The sequence below is a fragment of the Acartia tonsa genome, chromosome 9 (genome assembly GCF_053477335.1).
Source record: "Acartia tonsa isolate MP-2025a chromosome 9, ASM5347733v1, whole genome shotgun sequence".
Classification (NCBI taxonomy): domain Eukaryota; kingdom Metazoa; phylum Arthropoda; class Copepoda; order Calanoida; family Acartiidae; genus Acartia; species Acartia tonsa.
In genome coordinates this window covers 11,311,133-11,329,459 of record NC_137268.1, presented here as the reverse complement: position 1 = coordinate 11,329,459, position 18,327 = coordinate 11,311,133, and the positions used below count along the sequence as shown (strand labels likewise).

Here is an 18,327-nt window from a genome sequence, read left to right as displayed (position 1 = left end):
GTTACGAAAGGGACTATACCCGAATTTTGTTATTTCACTAAAATTTACTTTTTACAAACGACCACCCTTCCTCCACTCCTTTTCTTTAATTTTCAGGGAAAAATATTCTTTTTTTAGCCCATGCGGGGGTGCCTAACTTTTCGAGGTGCTTCCTTATAGGGGCTCTTGTAACCTTTCATTTGCAAAACCTAAAAATCAAAGATATGGAATGCAAAACTTCCCTAACAAGAATCCCTAGGCTGTGACCTAAAGAAATTTAATCTTTATTTTATGGCAGCTTGACATCATCAAAACGTTTGATCTTACAAAACACATTTACACTGAAAATTGAGACTTTCAGATTCTGTAATGATATTCATTCAACTTTTTTTATGGGTTCTATTGTTTAAGACAAAAGATTTTTCACAACAAGTGGTCTTTATCAGAGATATGGGGAATCGGGGATAGATAAATGAAAACACATTGGTTATTTCCCTTAAATCGCACGTGGACTAGGTTGTTATTTATTTTAGGTTAGTTTAAAAGGGCTAAAATAGCCCTGTAGGGATAGTAAGGGATAATGTTATTTTTATCTGTCTTTTATTCTGATTATTTACCCTTAGACTAACATTTCCAATCATATCATGCCGGGTAATTGGTTTATTTTTTAATTTTCCCCTTAAATCACATATTGACCATGATCACAGACGATCTTTTAGACAAAAAATATTTTAAGTTTGATTAGGTTAATAATGGTTTGTAGGACCCCGGATATAGTACCGCGTAGGGTTATGATTACAAAGAGTTAACTCCCTCGCAGGAACTAGAAATATATTTATTTTATAAATTATGAATAAGGAGGCAGATGGATTTGTTTGAAGGTACAATAATAGTTTCTAGAGTTAAAGCACCTACCTATCTCTTTATCCCTGGATCTGTAGAGACAACCTTTTTATTGATCCTCATATCCTGTCCAGAATTACCTGGAACCAGGAAGCAATGAAACTTTAAGAGATCTTGGCGTATTCCTTTAACGTGCCTTGTTGAGTTAGCACTGATCCCCCTACTACTTATTTCTTAAATAAATTAAAAATAAAAGTAAGGTGGAGGTAGTTTTTTGTTTGTTTGTTTATTACTTTAGGGCAGAGATGATTTAGGTAATTTTGGGTACTGGGCAGCTCCGCAGATATGAGCCCCGCAAGGTCATACAAAAAACATGCACTTTGTGGGAAAGCAACGAAATCCTACTATACAATGCCCTGCGTTATAAACAACGAGGGACATATTTTGAATATTAATTGGGTTACGAAGTTACATAAAAGCAAAGATTTTCTAGTTGTCGTCAGTAGGTCTGACTGACTCTTGTCTTCGTTTCTAAGTGGAAGAACTATTAATTTGTTTTCTATTTTTTGTAATTATTTATTCAAATAAAATTTTTAAAATTTAAGAAACTAGAATATTTTGTAAACTTTGAGTTAAAAATTAGCTATTTGTTTAAGTGAGTATACACAAAAATAGTATTTAGTTGTTTCAAGTTTTTCATTGTAAGATGTGAAATTATCAACCCATTCCCAAATACGCCAATACGTATTGTGAAAAGGAAAGAAGATACGTTACATTTTTACTATCGTAATTTTGTTCTATCTTTACGATGACAATTCTTCAAAATACAAATCCTTATATAAAAGTAACATGATCTCTGTGTGTCTGGCTGTATCGAAGGATCTAACCGCTGAACCGATATGGTCCTTATTTAGGCCAGGTTTAGACTTATAGTTGATTTGATTCCAGGTGGCTGCCGAGTCCTTATATTTCCCCCCAAAGCTTCACACAGGTCAAGGGGTGGTTTAAGGCTATTTTTCTTTCCTTCCTAATCCCTTCGAATAGTCTCTTGATGCAAAAGGTCACAGAAGCTGGTTTTAGATAAAATACATTGAGGAGATTTAGAATATATGATTTCAATAATTAAAATCATAACATGAAATGAAAGTAAAATTTAGTCTATATCTGATGATTTTCTTAGATATCTAGAAATGGAATGTAGTGAAACGTGGCTAATGTGTTAAAAGTTCCCATTTCTCATATTATAAAAGCCATAGATTTAACATTTTATAGAGTGCAAAGCAGGTTTTAAGGAAAGTAAATAGGTACTTAGAATAAAACAATATGAGAAAAAAAATAATGCTACTTCATGAATGTCTAAAAAACATCTAATAAGTATTTCATTGAGTTTAAAATTACTGTTTTTACACAGAACAAATATTAATTTTTAAAACCAGAATTATATTTTATGTTTTTCCTAAAAATGCCTAGCGAACATATCCCCCCCCCCCTTATTTTAAAATAAAATTACAATAAAGGGGGGTATTTTTTGTTCATTATTCTCTAAGCCCTTACCCTGTACCCAATAAAACCTAACCTAAAGTAAAAACACAAACATATATATATTTTTTCTTTAAGTAATTTTTCTTTGGAAAAAGATTTGCAGCATCATTCTTTCAAATCATAAATATTATCTATCTATCCACAGGGAGGGAAGGAACTATGGGCGAGCAACAATTGTTTCAAATTCAAATATTTATTGGGACAAAACAACATATACATTTAATATCAACATTAAATGATAATTACATTGTATTAAAATCTATTAATAAACTTTTTTTAGTAAACAATAAATACTATAGGTTTAACACAATATAATTCAAGTATCCAAGGACTAAAAAACGCCTGGGGGCGGTGTTGATATATATTTGTAATTTCTTTGTTATTCTTAAGCATAGAACAAGTGTTGACAAAGTACAATGTTCAAACTTTTTCACAAATAATTGAAAAAATGTTTATATACCCAGCTAGGCCTTATATGTGATATTCTTGCGGGGCTGTCCTAATCTTTACTTAACCTAACCTAATAAGGAATACGCCTCCTAAGCTTACTTATGGTCCACATGCAACATGAGGAAAATCTAAATTTGGGGTCGCATTAGTTTAATGTCCATTGTCTTATCCTTTAAAATCCCTGGTCTATTCATCATATTTCATAATATTTTAACAGTTTTCAATTTTATAAAATATTATATAAGTTAGATTTTATAGGTTTAGATCTTAAAAATATGGGCTTCTTAATCAGTATCGATTGTCTGTCGAGAAAAGGGAAAAAATTTAGGATGGGGAATTTATTTATTTTGGCCAAAGCTCCGAGATAGGTCGTCGTTTTCCCCCTAAAATAGCCTAGATGATCGGTCGGACCAGTAGCTTCGCCCCTAGCCTCTAGGGGTTTTGCCCCAAAAGATGATCATAAAAAAAAGACCAAGGAAATCTTCAGCAAAAAAATTGGAGGCATTTTGTTTTTGGGGGGGTTGGGGGTGTCCCACCCCCCCAAGAAAAATCCTAAAACCACCACAGGACCAGTAGATATATTCCCTGAAAAGTAGAATCTGATCGGTGCAGTGGTTACTGAGATCTTAAGCGGACAGACATAATTCTACTTTGTATTATAGATAAATATTTATTTAATTTTTAAAGGCGACTTTAATTAATGTATTTTCGACTTAAGGATAATGTTTGACGTATTTAAGAAAGTAGAAGGGAATCTAAGGTAACGTAGCTGCTCTATAATGTCTGTATGTACGAAAATTTGTCACCATGTATAGTACATTAATGTGAAGTTTAGGCAGTTTTTGATCATCAAGGTAGTGTTTTAGCTTTACTTGTTATGGCAGTTTTCTGCTGCAATAAATAATTTTTAAAGGCAAAGCTTTAAACTATACATGTTGAATGGTGGATAGACATTTAAAATATAATATTAAGAAGAGTAGCTATTCTACAATAGAGATGAGTCATCATGTCCGCAAAATCTAGCACATTATATTTCAAACTAGCGGCTACGCCCCTAGAGGCCTCTAGGGGTACTTGAGAGGGGAGTTGATTACCAAACCTCATATTTTTAAATTTAGAGTTTTTTTGGGGGGGGGGGATTTTTTTCTACGGGCGATTTCTCTTGGGAGTTAGGTGGTAGCCTCCCCCAAAATAGTTATAAACCTTCCTGGGGCCTATGGGAAGCTGCTCTGTTAAGGAGAACCAGATCGGTTCAGTGGTTAGCAAGATCCTTTGGTACAAACAAACAAACATCCTGTTACTTTATTAAAAGGACTAGCGGCTTCGCCCCTAGCATCTAGGGGCTTCGCCCTATATAGTTTTGGGAAGTCAACCCTCCTCAATAGAAATATTCAAAAAATTATTCTTTGTTTAATTACTCTGTGGTAAAATTAAACCCAGGTTGTGCGTTTTATGCACAAAAATTTTAATTTGTACAAATTAAACCCAGGTTGTTTGCCGTATACCAAAAAATTTTAATTCGTAAAAATTAGACCTAGGTTGTTCGCATACACAAAAATTAAAATTCAAAAAAATATATTTTGATTTTTTTTTCGGGGGGGGGGGGATTCATGGGGGCTTCGCTCCATGTTGCAGTGGGGTTCCCCCACCCCAATTACTGTTTTTTGTTTAAAAAAGATTTTAAAAAAAAAATTTTGGAAGTGGGGATTTTTTTATTTTTGGGGGGGTTGGGGTGTCCCACCCCCCCAAGGAAATAGCTTAAAACCACCAGAGGACCAGTAGGTATTTTCCCAGAAGGGTAGAGCCCAAATTGATCAGCAGTTACTGAGATTTTACAAAGCATGTAAAAAAAAAGTTTTTGGGGTTGGATTTTTTTTATTTTTGGGGGGGTTGGGGGTGTCCCACCCCCCAAGAAAATAGCCTAAAACCACCACAGGACCAGTAGGTATATTCCCTGAAGAGTAGAATCCGATCGGTTCAGTGGTTACCGAGATCTTAAGGGACAGACAGACAGACGGACGGACAGACATCAAGCTACTTTGTATTATAGATTACAAGATTCGCTAATTCCAACAACAGAAATTATTTCTCTTGGAACCCTCCCCCAACCTTCTCGGGACCATTACTAAAAATAAGAATCATATCGGTTCAGCTGTTAGCGAGATCCTTTGCTACACAGAAATCCATACATCCTGTTACTTTAAAAAGATACTAGCGGCTACGTCCCTAGAGGCCTCAAGGGGCACTTGAGGAGAGAGTCGAATTTAATAATTAAACTTCCTTAATTTAGATTTTAAAAGAATATAATAATTATTTTTTTTTAGTTAAATTTAATTTTAGTTAAAAAAATTCAAAAAAAAAATTTATTTTTTTTTTGGGGGGGGGGATTTTTCATTTTTTTGGGGGGTAGGGGGTGTCCCACCCCCCAAGAAAATAATTATAAACCTTCCCGGGACCTATGAGAAGCTACCCTGTTAAGGAGAACCCGATCGGTTCAGCGGCTAGCGAGATCCTTCGGTACAAACACACAAACACATAGACATCCTGTTACTTTAGTATAAAGATATCAATACAAAAACGAAGAAAGAAATAATAGGTTAAAATTTCTGAAACTTAAATTTATTGATGACTATCTACGCCGTATAATAATAATAATAATAATAAATTACTGAATTGAATGATCAATTAAACTCAACCATAATAATGATAATAATAATGATAACAAACTCAACTACAAATCACAGATTATGAACAAACATACCAAAAACTAATTAATTTACACTGTTTTTTTAATTAAGAAGCTAAAACTTAATTCTTAACAGTTTGCTATTAATTAAATTTCTTGTATAAAAATATTGGAGAAAATCAGAAATTCGAATAATTCATTCATACATTTTATTAAACAGATTAATATTATTTCTTTGTCTTTTGGGGAACCCTTAAGGTTCGTTGCCACGAAAGGAACTATATACGTCTTTTGCTATTCAAAATTAATTAAAGTCGTTCTTTATTCGGTTCTAAATGAGTCTGAAGTTCAGTCATCTTTTAAGCTATTAACAGCCTTGAAAATTATTTCAAAATATTTGTTCAATATTCTGATTTGATCCAATATTTTTATTATTTAAATTTAATAACTATTGGATAAATAAAAATATGATTCATTGTATTTTAATTGCTATAATACCACTGAGTTTTTTCATATTTAACAATACGATTGTTGAAAAATAAATGTAATGGGATAAAAGTTTCATTTTTAAAAGTGTTAATTGTTGATGGTTGAATTGTAAATTAAAACACCTAACCTATTTGGGACTTAACTAACCTCCTACCTTACCTTAATATGGCTTAATTTACTTAACCTAACCTTTATACACTCTAGAAAAACAATCCTGAAATTGATTCGATGAAATGGTTAAAGTTTTAGACAGATATTTCATAACATGCTTAATCTAGGAATCGGCAGCCGCAAAAATCCACAATTTTCTAAGCAGGCCGCTTACACTATTTTTTATGATCCGCAGCTGGTTTTCACCTGCGGCTGGTAATCTTTGCTTAATATCGAGACTAATATCCATTACACTAATATTAAAATTCGCAAAATATTTTTAAATTTTAATAATTGAAAGTATCTCAACTCATTTTCTACATTTTAATAACTTTTAAAATACATTATTTAAAAAAACAAAATTTAATTAAATATTTTGTACTTAGAATATACCTATATAATAATTTGAAAATTACAAAATTAAAATTAAATTCTTTACAATTTTCTCAACATTACAAAAAAGAAAAGAAAATGAAATTATGACTAAATTTATTTTTCGGCATTATAATAATTCTTAAAATCTAATCATTGGCATTTTAAAATAAATAGAGAAATCATAAAATGATATAAAATAATAAAGGAGTAATTATAACAAATATCAATCAATGTTAGCTAAAAAAGACCTAACATCTTATAATTGTATTTTGATGCATATTTATTAACATGTTTTTTTTTCATCTCAAACATATATGTTATATTTATAATATTGTGTCATATCAGTTTATATAGTTTATTATCTCAAAAGTAAATAATTAGGTTTTTTTCTTTAAATTTTTAGAAAATAAATTGCCTAGCATATCGTAATAATAATTTTAGCTCAAAAGATAATTTTAAAGATTAAGGAAAAGAGTTCTAATCTTTAAGACTCAAATTCCAAAATCATACAGAGAAAGAGTGAGAAGATGATTAAAGTCCCTCAACAGATTATGACGTCATACGATAGAATAGCCAATGAGAGGCTAGTATACACTGTAATTGACCAATGGTAAAATTTATTCTGGCCTCTCATTGATATCTTATCGTATGACGTCATAATCTGTTGAGGGCCTTTAATAATCTTCAAAAAGTGAAACTAAAACTAAAGTTTAAAAAAAAAGGTGTCAACCTTTGGTAGCTTAAATAGTGGGGGACGGGGAGTAGAAATAATGTAGTCCCCTATATATGTTTGAATACTTTATATCTACCAAAGAAGGAACTTTGTTAATTATAATTGAGGGGGGGGAGAGAAGATCATTTTATCATTCATTAATACATTTTTGTTTCACAAAGTTTCACTTAAATTAACTGATTTTAAAACCTACTATTGTTGTATTGACTATAGTTTTCTCGTGTACAGGTATAAGATACAACTAAAAGTAATTCAACCCCTTATAAAAAAGTGACTAGGTATTTTTATGCTAGGCATTTTAAAATCAAATATTTATCCTAAAAAAAACTTGTAAATTTTAAGGCAAAGGGAACAAGATTAAAATATATTCTATAAAAAAATTAGTTTTTGGATCAAAAAGCAGTAAAAGTTTTGTATTACATCGAGAATCCAAAAAATATGTATTTTCTAAATATTTGTTTAGATAGAGATGATTGAAAGATATCTGAAAAGATTTAATTTTTACTGAGTTCATTCGTATTTTACATGTAAAATAAAACAAAAATTGTATTATTTTGACGCTTAGCTGTACTCGAAATTATGATATATTTACGAAATAATAAATATTCCTAAAACCATTGATATATAAATCAATTCGAAAATAGGAAGGAAGGAATTTTTTTTGACCGATTTAAAGGCTGCTATCTGCACTGAACACAGACTGTAATTTCTCTTCGTTCTAATCGCATAAAAAGCCTTACCCTTGGGTCTGGTATAACAATGATATTATTATAACAAGGGGCCTCGCAGCGTACAACATAAACGTACATTATAATTGAATATAAGCTGTTTTACTACAATTGTACTGCTATTTAAGTACATGTTTGAATCTGCCAGATTATTTGTAGACCTTTATTGCGCATTTTATATGCATCATTGAAGTTATGTCCAGAAAATTTGTCCGTAAGCAGCTTAAAAATGTGTCAAAAGGGGACCTTCTATCATACTTCCGTCTTGATGTCAATAAATATCATATAAATTGAAAACTAGCAAGTTTTAACAGGTTTCAATATGTTGACACTGTTTAAATAATAAGCAATAGTAGGTAATATTTTTTGCCATGATAAATATCGCTGTGTGATTATATTTCTGTATTTTTGCTTTGTTTAACAACTCCCAAAATTCATTTATTTTATAGTTGTCAGAAATAAAGAAGATTAGACATCTGATAAAAAAATTTTAAAAGGGGGTTGGGCGTCACTATTTAAAAACCAAACCTAAAACACAAAGGAACAAGACAATACCTAAAGAGTTACAACACTCTTTATTTTGGTTGATTTGTATTTTATGTCTGGTTAAAAAAAAGCAAATCAGCCACCCCATCCTCTTTAAAATGAGCGAAAGTGATTTAAACATGGAGATATTCCCAATTTTTTGAATAACTGTTTTCCCGCAGATATCTAGTCTCGTTTATTTCTGAAACCTTTTCTGATTATTATTTGGTAAAACATTTTCAAACAAAAAACTCTATTCATAACAATTCTCTTTAGTTTATTCTTGTCCAAATCCCTCTGTTTCTTCGATGGCAAACTTTAGTTTTTCAACCAATTGCTCGTAGCTCTTGTATGGTGGTAGGTCTAGCCTGTTGAAGCAGGTGTGACTGCGCGGCAGCCAGCTGTCCTTGCCAACCTAAAATAAGTTAGTTGTTAGCTGGAAGGGAGGGGACATTGGACTGTGAAATACAGGGTGAGTCAGAAAAAACTGAGTTTTCCGATTTTCTGATACAACCAGTAGGAATATGGAAAAAACAATTATAGGTTCTTGTTCTCTATAAAAATATACATTAAACTTAGAAAAGGTGTTTTTGAATATCTCTGAAAACAACGGCGCTTTTTAGAGCATAAAGATTTCAAAAAGTGTGTGTGATGACTTTTTCGGCCATTATTTTGTACTTTTTAGGTAGATTTATTTATAATAAAAAATGTCTACCATTCTAAAAAGATAAACAAACATATTTTTTGATTATTAAAATTTTTATTCAACAGATTGTAAATATTTAACATCTTAAAAATACAATTTATTTAAATCAAATTATCACATTATAAATCAAACGTGTTGTTAAGATTTAATACCCCATGACCGGAAAACCAGCTCATGACTAGAAATATTTCATCTTGTTACCTAAATTCCTCCCCCCCTCCCACTGAATTTCCTCTATATTTGGTGCTAGACTGGAATTAATCTCCCAAATCTCCGCCCCCTTTTAACAAATTATACTTATAATCCATCATAATAACATTTAAATAGGGTAGGGTTTCTAAAAGGCATTATCATTTTAAAAATTCAAACCTTGATAACTTTTTTATCTTGAGAGATTTTTTTGTCAAATAAAAAGGTTTTTTTTCTTTTTACTATAAGCTACGTTATTATAGAAGATTCTTTTAAACCACATGCATCACAATCAAGAAATATGAAAAAATGACAAATTGCAGTATTCTAAAAATGCTTTTGTAAGGAGCCAAAAAGCATTTCACCTTTAAATCTCATTAAGGTACTTTTCTTAGACCTTTTTCTAAATAAATATTGAAATTTTTAGATTCTTTAATACAAAATAGATGAGTTATTTTAATTTTTCTTGATCAACATTTTTCACACAAGGCATTTTTAGACACCATACACCTATCATAGAGGCCGCATTTTTAGAGATAATGAAAAACACCTTTTACAAGTTTGACGTGCTTTTGTACAGAGAACAAGGACATATAATTATTTTTTCTGTATTCCTTTTGGTTGTTTCTAAAAATCGAAAAACTCAGTTTTTTCTGACTCACTCTGTACAGTGGAGTCAAAGTTTTATCAACATGACCTCTCATATGTGGGTACTTTTATTAATCTTGATAGGTTGGTTCTAGCAGTACGTTTCTAAACATTACAGTCAATGAATTTAATTTTCAGAAAAGGTAGGTAGGTTACGTAGTTTTAGGGATTGTTTTGTTTGGTGCTTGAACTCTTTCAAACAAGCTTTTTTTGAGGGGGGTAAAATAAGGGGTTTCAACGGTTTGAGAGGGTTAGGTACCTAATGCATTTAAAAATTGTGGATGGGTAAAATGAGAGGTTTTAAAGTTTGGGGGTGAGTAAACCTCCCTTAAACCCCACCCCACCTTTTAATGTCTATGCAATAGAAATAGAAGAATAGAAGCATATTCTGAACCCTTTTTTCGTCAGATCTAAGAAGGAACATTTCTAGCAGACAAAAGTATTGTTTACTTTCGACTCAAGCTGATGTGGATTCTTAAGAAATTATAGACTCGCTACTCGATAGTGAGGCAAAATTATTTTTGTGAAAAATCATCCAAAAGCACATTGAAAATCTACAAAAATGAAACAAAATCATATGTTAATAACCCTTTAAGATTTTATTTAATTTTTGTTAATTTTTTTATTCGATTTTGGAGGATTTTTCACAAAAATAATTTTGCCTCACCAGCGAGTAGCCAGCCTAACTTTTTTTTTAAGAATCCACCTCGTTACTAAGCTTTCAAATTTAAACGAAATTTTTGGGCAATTAATTCTGATTCCGCAAAGCTTTCTACTAAGAAAATATACTGTTTACAGCTGACTTTTATGTATGTATGAAATGAAAAAAAACATGCCTTCGTAGTAAAATGTGTACACAATTTCAACCAATGAGATCCAATGTAAATTCCGATGCGATTCTCCTATTGGCTCAATCAGACATTCCCTCTCTTTCTTAGTACCTTTATTGTCTATGCACTTCAACCTATTTATTGATTACTGAAATCCACCTCCCACTAAATTCTAATTTTAGTGGGCTCTAACCCTACGTTGCTCTTAACTTATAACCTTAACTGAACCTAATTTGATTTTACCTTCTCGATACAGAAGCGTTGAGGACCATTAGAGCCCATGAGTTCACCAAAGCCGCCCACAGGAACCCTGCAGGTTCCACAAACAAATTGTAACAGTCGGGACCTTAAAAATACTTAGGTTAGCTAACATTATTGAACAAAGGTAGCCCACAGAAACACTGCATGTGCTACAAATAAATTGTAACTGTCGGAACCTGAAATATAGTCAGGTTAGGTAACATTATTGAACTTCCGACAGGGGTGTATATTCTGCACAAGATAAATTTTTTCCCCTGCTGCAATTTTTTGAATTTTTTTCCCCTTCTAGTTTTTTTTCTAGCAAGGAAAGGGATAAAATGGAAAAATATTGTCAAAACTCTTTATATTAATTATATTATCCCCCCTCCCACATATTCTTTTAGTTTTTTTTCACCAAAGAATGGAGAAAAATGGAAAAAAATGCTTTCAGTTCTCTGAATTTTTACATTTTACCCCCCCCCCCCCCCCACCACATATTTTTTTATTTTTTACCCCCTTCCCCCTCAGCCGGGTCAAATTTGCAGAATATACACCCCTGCCTGCAGGTTCCACAGTAAGCCGGCAAGAAAATACAAACATTTTTTCTACATGGTATTTTCCTGTTCTATGTATTTTTTTAAGATATTCTCAAAATATATTTTTTTCTAAATCTTTTAATTCAGCTCTCCAAAAAAAAATTTGAAATTGATGAAAAATAATATATTTTTCTAGAAGGTTACGTGATTTAAAAAAATTTTTTTTACATTTTCATTTTTTTAACCTTAAATTCGCTTTTTTGATATTATTTTTATATTCAAATATAAAAATAATTAAAGCAAGAAATATATACCCTTTAATTACAGCGCAAATGTCCCAATTTTCTTATTTAGTATTGCACATATGTGCTGAAGAAAATGCAAATATAATTTCTAGAAGGTTGCGTGATTTTAAAAATAACTCACAAGATCAGAAACTTAAATCTTTGCCTCCACATTGACGGGAAACAGGTCATTCACTTGGATGAAGATGCCAACATAACAGTAACCAGAGAGAGAATTGCCGTCTCTATAACTTCACCTGATCTGGCTGAGACTGATGATATTTTGCTTGGCGTTGTTGTTTGTGATAGTTCCAAGGGTGAAGATCAAGCAGCCGCTGTTCAAGAATTATTGTTGTTTTATGATATCACATCCAACCAAATTTTTGCAATCTGTGATGAATATGATACTACCGCTTCAAACACTGGGAGGTTTGTAGGAGCCAATGTTATTGTGTCTGAGTTTCTCCAGAAACCTGTAGCTTGGTTTATGTGTCGTAGATTCATACTTGAAGTACACATATCCACTTCATGGAAACCCTTACTGGAGTCGAGACTAAGGCACCACGGAGGGAAATTTATGTTAGGCTGAAAAATGCATGGCCTGTATTGAAACCAAAGCTTGAAGCTAACATGAAAGAACACGGTAACAAAGATCTTGTTAAATTCAACTGGAAATCATTTACTGTTGGATCAGATATCTATAGGATGGCAGAGGAAGCTCGTACCTTTGGCACAAGAGCCTTAAAAACTTGTCTGTTTGAAAGAGGAGATTATAGAAAAATGGTAGAGCTTGTTGTATTCTACCTTACTCCAGAAGAAGTACATTGGGATTTCTCATTTCACCAGCCAGGTGCCTGCCATGAAGCAAGGTATAATCTTTTAATTAAACTAAACAAACAATTTACAGGATTAACTTTACAGTTTTCAGTTTCACTTTTGGTTTATTGCTCAAATAAATAACATCTTTCTAACTTTAAAATTGCTATCGATTTAATATAAATTTAATTTTTTAGATTCATGGCAGATGCGCTGTATATAATGATGTTGAGGATAACTGGTGATGTTTCAAAATTGATGAGCAGTGAGGAGAGTAAGATGATTGAAACAGCTGCTCTGTTTATCTCCATATTCTACTCAGTGTGGTTTCTTAAATCTTACGTTGTCAGTCAAGCACCAAGTAACGATCTTATGTGTTTTCAGCAGGTCATGACAATCAAGAAACATTATCCTGTTCTAGGAGGTGAGCTATTGATTAGTTTGCAGCGTCATACTTGGTATCTTACACAGGAGTGTAGTGTATTAGCTCTAGCAGATGCTGATCTTGACAAAGATATTAGGCAAGAAATGCTTGCAAAACTCTTGAATAATCCAGCGCCAGAAACTTATGATCTTCAGAAACCAGTTTTACCAACTATTTCATCCAGCACAAAACTTCCAGATCTAATTGGCCCTAAGAGCTGGTTCCTGCTGGAGGTTGCTGGAGTAACAAGGGCAGATATTTTGGCATGGGGTACAAATGGAGTGGTTGATGCATCTTTTGTTACGTGGGTCAAGCAGCTGACAGCTGTTAATGATGCAGCTGAACGTAATATCAGACTTGTGCAGGATTTCTGTAACAGCTATAAATCAGAGGCTCAGAGACAAAACAACTTCCACGTTGTTAAAAACAATAGAAAGAAGCTCAAATCAGACTTCAACCTCTCTGATATAGAAGCCCTGGCTAAAGATTGAGAATATAAATTAGTTTAAACAGCAAATATAAATTAATTTTTGTATATAATGTGATCAAATCGTTATTTTTTACTCAATAATACTAAAAAAATCATGCAACCTTTATATTTTTTTGCATTTTTTGAAAAAAATTATGGAGAGCTGAAATAATAAAAATAAAAAATATTTTTTATCAAAAAACCTCTTTTTATATGTATTAGCACGGGAAAATGCCATGTAGAAAATAATTTTATACAAAACATGTATTTTCTTGCCGGCCTATTCCACAGACAAATTGCAACAGTCGAGACCTTAAAAAATTGTTAGGTTAGGTAAACACTATCCCTACAAGTTTCAAAAACAAATTGCACCAGTTGGAACCTTAAAATGGTTAATTATATATATTATATTATTTTTGTATGAGACTAAACATCATAATGTAAACTCTAAATTGTCAATAGATAGCAGCAATTTAGAGTATTGTATGTGCTATCTCCTAAGCTAGGGGGTACCTGGCAGCACCAAATAAACATTATTATTATTAAAAAAAGTTTTTAAAAGATTAAGACCAAGTTAAACACAGGCACTGTAAGGAACTTATTAAACAAAATATTACAATTAAAATTTAATTTAAACACATGTTATTATTCATTTTTGGTATCTAATTCAACGTTTAATTAGAAACAGTACATTTAAATACAATTTTGTAACTCACTCTCTTTGTAATGGATGCAATTTATATGTCTATGTCATTGAACAATATATGGTAGAAATCTAGTTCAAAACAGAAGTATTAATTTCCAGTTTATCCTTTGTGTATTTAATACCCACTTCCAATGGATGTGATATTACACATGTCATTTTATTGGAGTTAAAGGGATAAGCAAAAACGCGCAAAATCTTTAAAAATAAAACTCTGTCCAAAATAGGAAGAATAGCGACATTTAGATCTAAAAAACTCAAAACTATAAAAATAGCTACATGATAAAATGTTTTTCGAAATTAGAATTTATACTGAATAGTTTTAGCAGCGTTATGTCCAAGAAAGATTTTACAAACATCATATTTTGATATCATTTTTCCAGAAATTTATTTTGGTATCAAGGGAAGGGGGGAAGTTTTGACACATTTGCGTTAACCTGGTATATAGGCTTTTTAGTCAATTGAACGAATTCATCCAGGTCTAATAAAACTGGTTTTAATCTTATAACTTTTCATTTTAATATCCGCGGAAAGCTGTCTATAATACGAAGCGATACAGGGGTGTATATTCTGCACAAGATATATTTTTTTCCCCCTGCTACAAAATTTTTTATTTTTTTTCCCCCCTAGATTTTTCTTAAAAAGTAGGGGGGGAAATAGAAAAATATTTAAAGAAATCTATATTTTATTTATTTTATCCCTCCTACCACACATTTTTTTAGTTTTTTTAACCAAGGAGGGGGGCGAAATGGAAAAAATGTTTTCAGTTTTCTTAATTTTTACATTTTTTTCCCTCCAACCACTTATTTTTTATTTCCCCCCCCCCCCTGAGCCGGGGATCCCATGCAGAATATACACCCCTGAAGCGATATCTAACTATTATTGTTTTCTATTAACAAATCTATCTACTGTACCTGATACTAACTTACCTGGTTTCATTATCCATGGCCTTGACGTTTGTCCAGAACCACTGGACCTATTTACTTAGTCACTAACACATTATCCATGGCCTTGACGTATGTCCAGAACCACTGGATCTATTTACTTAGTCCTTGACAATAAGATCTTACCTAGTTTCATTATCCATGGCCTTGACGTATGTCCAGAACCACTGGACCTATTTACCTAGTCACTAACAACATTATCCATAGCCTTGACGTATGTCCAGAACCACTGGACCTGTTTACTTAGTCCCTGACAACAAGATCTTACCTAGTTTCATTATCCATGGCCTTGACGTATGTCCAGAACCACTGGACCTGTTTACTTAGTCCCTGACAACAAGATCTTTCCTATAAGTTTCATTATCCATGGCCTTGACATAAGTCCAGAACCACTGGACCTATTTACATAGTCTAAGTCCCTGTCAACAAGACCTTACCTGGTTTCATTATCCATGGCCTTGACGTATGTCCAGAACCACTGGACCTGTTTACTGGTCTTCGTGTAATGCCGATATATCGTGTTCTTTTGCCAGTCCTATTATTAAAGAATAGGTTTTACAATAAGTAAATGAGTCCTTTGTTTGATGAGCTCCATCATAAGGTAAAAAAAAAAATTCTATAGCATTGATCAGAAGGACAGTACGTCCGTTTTAGACATAATAATTTTCAGCTTTTCTGTTACGACGTTTGATACGCTACAATGATGATTCCTATGACGAAAAACACACTATGAATACAAAGGCCTTTAAAATGTAAAAATTCAAAATATTTTGAAATTCTAAGAATATTGCAATAAAAATATAACAACAATTTATGTTCAAAGTGATGAAGAATTTACGATTTCTAAAGTTTTTAAAGCGTTATTTTTCTAGGATTTTCTTTCTGTATGCCTTCGCTTTTATGGTCTTGTATCTTTTATATTTTAAACACTGCAAAAGTATCATGTTCTCATGCAATAAAAAGCAGTAAGATTTTTATACATTACACTATAAAACATTTCATTTTTTTATTACATCTGCAACTGTTTTCACTGTGTGAAGTTTATTGAATCATATAATATTTTTTCCAGAGCTGGATCTTTAAATGTGTAGCCGTTGGCGTTGCCGCTGCCGTAGCTGTGGCTGTAGCCGTAGCTGGTGGCTGTACCTCTGACCACGACTACGGCAACAGCTACACATTTAAAGATCCAGCTCAGTATGCTTTGAAACCGATTAATATCCGCTGGATTAAAACAAACAAACAATTATAACTTCGTCTTATCGACAATTTTCCACGAATATAAAAATAAAAAAATCTTAAAATTAATCTTAATCTTATGATTAATTTTTTTAATATTCGCGGAAAGCTGTCTTTAATAAGATGTGAATAATAACTATTCATGTTTATTAGAATTGAATAGAATGATATTAAATATAATTTTTAAATGTTTGATACTTAGGATTAAATAAAGGTATTTTTTTCCAACAAAATAAGAGCAAAGTTTCTATATAATTTACCTCAACGTCAATATTCTGCATACCACAGATGATAAGCTCAAGCTCCCTCTCGTCAAAGTACTGCAGCCACTCCAAGGGGACAACCTGAACAATTGTAAGGATAAAATTAATGAAGGCAAAACAGGAATAAGTTAAACCAACAACTCTATTATTCCAAGGAAAAAAAAAAGAAAATAAGATCAGTTTCATGAAAAGCTTTTTTAAATGGAAAAAATAAATAAGATGAAAAATGGAAAAGATAGGTAAAGTTTTATAAATACTATGGTTGGTCGATTATGGACATTTTTTTTCTGAGACCAAAACGGGGATCTGCAAATGATTTTTATGAGTATAATACACCTCTCGATGATTTAAAATTTATCCTAAGTCTTAAAACCGCTGACGACCAGACATTCAATGGTATAGCTATTTGTCAATGAGTGTCAAAAATTTATTGAATCAGAACTATGGCTTCATGTTGCTCCCAGGAAAGGCATTGAGGAGTAGAATCAGGAACTTTTGACCGTTTCAAAAAATCTCGTTCCTAGCCTGAGAAAATCTCAAAAAAACTCTACAAATTGGACTATTCTCAATAAACCTTAAAAAATGGAGGTTTTTTAGTAATTTCTAAGGCTAGGAACAAGATATTTAAAAACGGACAAACGTTCCTGATTCTACTTTTCAATGCCTTTCCTGGGAGCACCATGAAGCCATAGTTCTGATTCAATAAATTTTTGACACTCATTGACAAATAGCTATACAAATGAATGTCTGGTCGTTAGTAAAAGGTTTGTAAATAAAGGGTAAGGAAGCGAAATATGACTTTGACTCACTTATAGTCGGAAATTCATTATATAACTGGGTAAATGCACAAAAATATTTAGCCCTTTAGCACTAATATGAACTGAGATAATAAGTGGAAGGACTTAAATGTCGTCTTTGCATATTTTTAATTAATGAAATACATTTTTAAGTGGTCGCATTCTAAATATAATTTTTTAAAAATTCTTTTTCGGTCAGAAATTTTATTTATGTTAGTTTTATCAGTTGCACATCCCCTCTTTGTCTAATTCCGATATGAACCCACTCAAATATATTCACTATACAGATAAACATACATTCTTATACTTTTAGAAAAAAGAGACTTCCAAATCCTTGATTTACCTCGTTAAAACCGTCCAGGAAAGCTTTGGTCTGCTCCTCGATGCCTCGCGTCATCCGCCACTCAGTCACCAACTCCAAATACTCTTCCTACAATTACAAAATTGTCACGCATGGGCTAATTGTCGGGAAATGTTATACAAGGAAGTCCAAGCTTTCATTTTTTAGATGGAAGGAAACAAAAAGGAAATTAGTCTAATTTTGGATGTGAGAGGGTCGAAGTGTTAAAATGGCGATAAAATTTACATTTTTTGGGGTATTGGGGAGGAGATTACACTCAACCCCCCCCCCCCCCCTAAGACGTCCCGATCAAGTTTGTATCACAAAATATCAAAAATTAAAGAAAATGCTTTGGCCCTTACTAGTTTTTAATTTATGCTTTATACATTGATTTTCTCAGCA

At 32.2% G+C, this 18,327-nt stretch overlaps 2 protein-coding genes across 5 annotated transcripts in view; one reads left to right on the top strand and one right to left on the bottom strand.

Annotated features, from left to right (window-relative positions):
- Positions 1 to 5,417: 5,417 nt before the first annotated feature.
- Positions 5,418 to 18,327, bottom strand: part of Su(dx) (WW domain containing E3 ubiquitin protein ligase suppressor of deltex) — a 43,853-nt gene continuing 30,943 nt past the window's right edge. For 2 of the 4 annotated variants that reach the window (XM_080171793.1, XM_080171794.1), the window contains exons 22-26: positions 17,929 to 18,015; positions 16,786 to 16,869; positions 15,727 to 15,824; positions 11,117 to 11,219; positions 5,418 to 8,915 (exon numbers count right to left, since the gene is read on the bottom strand). In XM_080171793.1, coding sequence (XP_080027919.1) covers positions 8,778 to 8,915; positions 11,117 to 11,219; positions 15,727 to 15,824; positions 16,786 to 16,869; positions 17,929 to 18,015 — 510 coding nt within the window. In that variant the 3' untranslated portion in view covers positions 5,418 to 8,777. The remainder of the gene's footprint in view (positions 8,916 to 11,116; positions 11,220 to 15,726; positions 15,825 to 16,785; positions 16,870 to 17,928; positions 18,016 to 18,327) is intronic. The other 2 variants (XR_013882391.1, XR_013882392.1) reach the window with 2 other exon arrangements.
- Positions 11,976 to 13,929, top strand: LOC145328209 (uncharacterized). The gene is made up of 2 exons (XM_080171806.1): positions 11,976 to 12,802; positions 12,947 to 13,929. The coding sequence occupies exons 1-2, from the start codon at positions 12,462 to 12,464 to the stop codon at positions 13,662 to 13,664; spliced, it is 1,059 nt and encodes a 352-aa protein (XP_080027932.1). The 5' UTR covers positions 11,976 to 12,461; the 3' UTR covers positions 13,665 to 13,929.